General features: G+C 42.6%; 1 protein-coding gene across 2 annotated transcripts; it reads right to left on the bottom strand.

Annotated features, from left to right (window-relative positions):
- Nucleotides 1-1,111: 1,111 nt before the first annotated feature.
- Nucleotides 1,112-4,325, bottom strand: LOC133976240 (ankyrin repeat and SOCS box protein 12-like). Of its 2 annotated transcripts, none has more exons than XM_062414391.1 (3): nucleotides 4,261-4,325; nucleotides 2,148-2,918; nucleotides 1,112-1,426 (listed from the first exon to the last, which is right to left on the bottom strand). In XM_062414391.1, the coding sequence occupies exons 2-3, from the start codon at nucleotides 2,908-2,910 to the stop codon at nucleotides 1,275-1,277; spliced, it is 915 nt and encodes a 304-aa protein (XP_062270375.1). In that variant the 5' UTR covers nucleotides 2,911-2,918; nucleotides 4,261-4,325; the 3' UTR covers nucleotides 1,112-1,274. The 2 variants fall into 2 exon arrangements, with proteins under 2 accessions (XP_062270375.1, XP_062270376.1); XM_062414392.1 differs by having other exon boundaries at nucleotides 4,265-4,300.
- Between the last annotated feature and the right edge of the window lie 1,636 nt (nucleotides 4,326-5,961).

The raw sequence follows: 5,961 nt of genomic DNA, 5'->3' as shown, positions 1-5,961 counted from the left end.
GTTTTCCTCATGTGATGTTTAAGGCCCTGAATGTGTTTTATCCATCTGCCATTCTACAGACATGTAAAGGACCAGTGTGTAGGGCTTAGTGCCATCTAGTGGTGAAGGTGCAGACTGCAACCAGCTTAAAACCCCCTCCCCTACCCTCCCTTTTCAAGCATGTAGGGAAAATCTACTGTGACCTTGAGGTAATGTCCAAATGCAAAAGGCAGTCGCCACAGCCAGGGTTCGGCTTGTCCTCTCTGGGCTTCTGTAGGAATGTTAAAGTTTCCTACATTGAGGGTAGAGCTGGGCAAATTAAACCAAAAATGTATTGAAACAGACATTTCTTACCTCTATTAGACTAAATACTTCCCCTATATGGCACATTCACAAACTGTTAGGTTTACTCAAAGTTAATTTTCCCTGAAGTTTATTTTGTGTGTATGTTTGATTTGCTTTGGGATTTATGAGACATGTATTTTAACACATTGAAAAAAACAAAGACCAATTGCACGCCGGCCAGGACATCAGTGTTCAACTCACAGGAACAATCCGGATGCCTGATCGGACATCATCAAAATAAATGTGATTATTTTTGTTTGTATGAAGAGCGACAGACACGACACACACACACATACACACTCTTGCAGAGAGGAGAGATGTGTTTTAACTGATGCAAAAGATCCGACAGCCCGTTTATTCAGGAAACATAAATATGAATTTAGCCCGTTTTTGTGAAGGTTAGTTCTACATGTGAGTGATTAGAGAAGAACAGAAGCAGTGTCACTTGTTGACCGCCCCTCAGTGATGTGCCTCAGGCGTGGGGGGGTCTGGTCACGATCCGGTGGGGTCTTAAAATAATCTTTCATTAATTGTAATCGTGGTAAAAGTTTGAAATAATGGAGATGCTGATTGGAAGTCATATCACCCAGCCCTTTTTAAGAGCAAAAATTGTAGCACCTTCTTACAAACTGACCCTGATCCAGCTCAAGGAAAGCTGGAGCTTTTAGCAAACAGCTTAAACTACCTTGTGATGACCATGGGACTAAGAACAGCAACAAACAGCCTCCTTCAGACGTCTTTCAGCAGCCACAGGGTTGAGCACTATCAATGAAACAGAAGCACACACTGTTCGCCCTCACATTTAATGGATTAACGCATCAGTCACAACACAACAGCCAACAAACACACGGGGTCATTTAAAAAAAGCTGGTTCATAATCTGCATTTATAAGAAAAATCTTTAGCTAAAAGGAAACTGAATTCACATGAACAGGCCTCCAGCTCATGTAGCTACAGAACAGTGGCGGCAAAGGGTTTGTGCTGCAGGAAGCGAATGAGACTCCTTGGCATTTCCAGCTCCTCCAGACAGTGGATCTTGTTGATCTTTTGGAGGTGCTGTCTCACGGCGAGTCGGCACTGAGAAGTCAGAGCTTTAGGATTTCCTGAGGAAACAAACAGGAGACGACAAGAAGAAGAGAAACACAGGTTATCACACAGGTAAAACCAAGCAGAATCATTAAAAACCAAACAAGATCACACGTTTATTAGAGACGTTTAGATGCAGATACCATCATCTGAAACACCTTCTATACAGCCGAGTGAGCAAATCTATGTAACAATCTGATACCAAATCTTGAAATATTAGTATCATCCAGATAAACGTTAAATGTTCTTTTCTTGCAATCCACTTCTTATTCACAGCAACACTAGCGATAGACCATGCAACCAAGATAGTTATCATCATTTCCACACAGGGTTATCAGCATACAGCTGTTAAGATACATTATACAAGTTGCTATTTCTTTAAATGCGTTGACACAGTTTAAGTAATAGTCCGGAAGGTAAATATGGTATCTGAACATCTAACTTTTACAAAATAAGAATTGTCTGAGGCATGAATTGTATTTTTTTTTTTGTGGTTGTTTGCTATAGTTGCAACGTCAACATGTTGATACTGCCAGGTGTTTATTCTTATTTCACCATCTCTAAGAGGGAGAATTGGAACAACAGAGCTATTATTCAATATCAATGTCCAAACAACAGAAAGAAAAACGATTTCCTCTTGCAGATGTAATTTGATGATCAGTTCCACCAACTCCGAGGGAACCATTCTGTCCCTGAGGCTGTTGATTCGGCTTTATTCTGTTTGAACATTTTGTTCACCTCTTTCCCGCAGTAGCAGCTCCACAGCCTCGTTCTGCTTGGTGGACTTCTCGATGATCAGCGTAGGGAGGTAGACATTTGCACCGAAGTCGATGAGAAGCTGTATGTACTCCACACCACAGCCGTGCCTGAGGCACATCTCCAGCACAGTTTTCGGATGCTTGATGGAACTCAGCAGCTTTGCGTCTGTGCAGTTGTAATCTGGGTCCGCTCCATAGAGGAGCAGCAGTTTGAAACACTCCATATGTCCATAAACAGCAGCCAGGTACAGCGGCCCACTCGACACCCTGGCGCTGGAGGTCCACAGCAAGACTTTGGAGCGGGAGTTCACCTCTGCGCCATGTTTGAGCAGTTCCGTCAATATCTGCACATCGCCCTCACGAGCAGCAGTGAGGACGGGGGAGCAGTTATTGGAAGAGTTCCCATCTGGATTGGCGCCTGCTCCTAGGAGCGCTAAGACACATTCCAGGTATTTCGCACGGACAGCTGCAAAGAGTGGCGTCTGAGCCTTGACATCTACACAGTCCACCAGAGCACCATGGGCTAGCAGCACCTGCAGACAGCTGAGGTGGCCTTTAGACACTGCAGCGTGCAGGGGCGTGCCAGCGATGCCCCAACCACCTCTGCAGTTGATGACTTTCTTGTAGATTTCTTGGCAGAGCATCTCATCGAGGAGTCTGTCATCGTTTTGTAACACTGCTTGTCTGAGCTGGGAAATCTCACAGCTCTTTTCGACTTCTTCAGATGTCCTCAACTGCAGCATAGAACCTGCTGCAGGGGAACAAAGACACCGAAAATGAATTAGACATCAAATTACTTTTGTGTTATTGCTACAGCTTTATTTTCTGTTTGCGATATTGGTGTATAGGTTGAGGAGTTGCAGGAATATTCAAATTCCGGTCAGCTGTAACACCATCCTGTTAAAAGTCTCTCCGCTAGTATGGATTCTTGAGGAATTTGGGTTTCAGGTGATCACAAAACAAATGAAAAGATAATTCTGAATGTAGTATTTAATTTCTGCCAAGATCCCTCGTATAAACTGGTCCACTGACTATAAATATATTTTTTCCCCTGTTAATAGGTTTTATTTCTTGTAGTTTTTCCTTACTCTTGTTGAGGGTTAAGGGCAGAGGATGTCACACCTTGTTAAGCCCGATGAGACAACTTGTGATTTTTTTAATATGATCCTTTGATAAAGCCATATAAAAGGATCAATGTGTAATATTCCCAGTTTAAAAAAAGAACACAATGTGAAGTGTTTGTAACAGCTACAGTTAATTAGGCAAATATAATATATATATAATTGGTAAAATGTCCTAAGTTAGTTTATAATGCAAGACTCCCAGCTAGTTTGGTTGAAGATCAGACAAACATATCATTACTTATCTAGAGAGGCATCACATCATGAATTGAATGTTGTAACGTAATCAGCTGTTTACAAAGGACTACCCCCCCCCCCCCCCCCCTTCTCAGCCTGGGGCCCCAGGCAGCTCTCTGCCCACCCTGTATCAACGCCCCTGCCAAGAGGCTAAGATGCAAACAGTATGAGAGAGCATTAGATTCAGCCCTGTCCAGCCCTTCAAACCAAACCACACTGATAAAAATCGTCTATTTAACATTTGATGATTTGTCCGCTTAAGGACACAGCCGAATAACTTCAACCAGTACTTGAGTTTAAATAAATTAGGTGTCCTGGACAATTCGGCATGAATGATCTCTCTGAATTATAGAGAGATCTATAGGTATATGAACTATTATACTGATAGTCTCTCTGCACGGTGTTGTCCTGACGGGGGAATGGTGGAGAGAGAAAACACATAAACTGCAGCTTGGTTCATTGAGTGTCAGCCAAAGCAGGAGAGGGTATATCAGCCTCAGGTTCAATACATGTAGAGAACAGTAGCTTTCTATTAGAGTCTCTGTTCAACACACAGTCACAGCATAACGTCATCTGGGCTAGCGAACAGGAAGGAGCTAAAACAACCACATCCATGTTCAGGTTTATAGTAAAAATACACATTTCGCTTTACAAACCCCGCGTTCGTTGCTTGCTACTCAGCTACAGCCTCGTATAGACGCCATTCTCCTGTTTCCTGGGTTTAAGTGAGCTTACCTACGATATGTCCTCGGCCGCTGCTGCCTTCATCTTCCCGTTTCTCCTTCTTCTTCGTCGTTGTGCTTGTGTTGTGTTCAACATTACATTTTATGTCACACTGCTGCCCCCTAGTGTTTGAAAGTGCTGTAACAACACCAGGAACATCCTTTACAGTGTTTATTCAAAATAATTACAGACTACGATTATTGATTAAGCAACTGTATTCATGCCGTCTTGAATGCCAAATAAATAATATAACATTGTTAAATAAATAATCAGAATCAAACCAATGTGTGTCAAGTATGGAAACCAACTATTAAATTGATTACAATAAAAAAAAAAAAACGTAATTATCAACATGATCACCTTTTTCATCTGATCAAGATTTTACTTCAGGTACTATTTAAAATGTTTGTATATATCTAGTGATTAAATTAACAGACACTTTTATATAATGACATTTCATCCACCCTCATGCTCACTTATATTGCAAAGTGAAATTTTGGAATAAAGGTAGTGTTGTGAAACTTAAACTGGCTAACATGCTAAGCTAGGGTGGCTATAAGGTTATTAGGTTATGCACATGCTAACCACCAGCATGTTAGCATTGCCTTTGAGAATGTTACCATTCTGACATGAGGACAAAGCACAAAGCACAAAGCTCCACATGTGCCTAACTACAGACCAACAACCATGATGGAGGACTTTCAGTGTAGTTACAAGATGTTGTGTATGTCCACGCGTGGATCAAATACGGATCATCAACTTACTGCATCACAGCTTTGCCAGCAACTGCTGATTTCCAATACCCATCTAGAAGGGCCTTTAAACCAATTAAACCAATGTGACCAATTAAACTCGGCTGAATCTCATAATTTGGGGGAAAGTACAATACAACTCTGTATCCATGGCAACAGACTGACTGCCCTCAGCTATGTTGGCCTTATCACTGCCTTCAACTTTATCTGTTCCCTCTCCAGGCAACCGGCATGGCATCCTTTCTTCTGGAACTGGGTCCATTTCTTCTGTGTGTGCGTCACAGAGCCTTTGTTTGGTTACTGATGAGGTCTTGGTGTTAGTGCTGGGACAACGGACTGTGGGCACGACGCAGAAGAAGGAACCAAAAGGGTTTTGACTTCCCACAACAAGATGCTGATCCCTCAAATTTCTTAAAGCATTTTTTCTTTTAAAGGCAACCCTTTTGCAGCCAAACAACAAAGACACTACAATGAGTCTGTTTTCTGAGACCCGTTTCTTGCTGCAACCTGCCTGAGGGAATAGGACTGGTTTCTTTTGAGGGCCAGGGGGTTTTACAACATGGTAATGAGCAGCGCGGGCCTCCTCTGTCCACTCTGCCTCTATAGCTGTTGCTGAGAGACAAAGTAGAAGTCACCCAGGCGCTCAGAGAGAGTGAAGAAGAGGCCTTTAAAACACCAACGCCACCATAACTCATGGTGTGTGTGTGTGTGTGCAGGACGAGGGGAGAGGGTGCTGGTGGTGGGAAAAGAGTTGGGTTTAATGTGAAAGACGAGGAAATGAGAGGACGACTAAAAGTTTGACTTGTACACAGACACTCAGGATGAGGAGAACCTGTGAGGATAAGAGTTGAACCCAGGACACTGCAGCAGTTTAACCCAAGGATGGGAGAGTATTGATTTCCACAATGCTCCTGCATAGAGTATTTTATTACCCTGGTGAGAATATGATTTGATCTGTAGG

This window comes from Platichthys flesus, chromosome 20 (assembly GCF_949316205.1).
Source record: "Platichthys flesus chromosome 20, fPlaFle2.1, whole genome shotgun sequence".
NCBI lineage: Eukaryota > Metazoa > Chordata > Actinopteri > Pleuronectiformes > Pleuronectidae > Platichthys > Platichthys flesus.
Note: the sequence above shows the minus strand (reverse complement) of the source record. Positions and strands in the feature narration are given on the sequence as shown.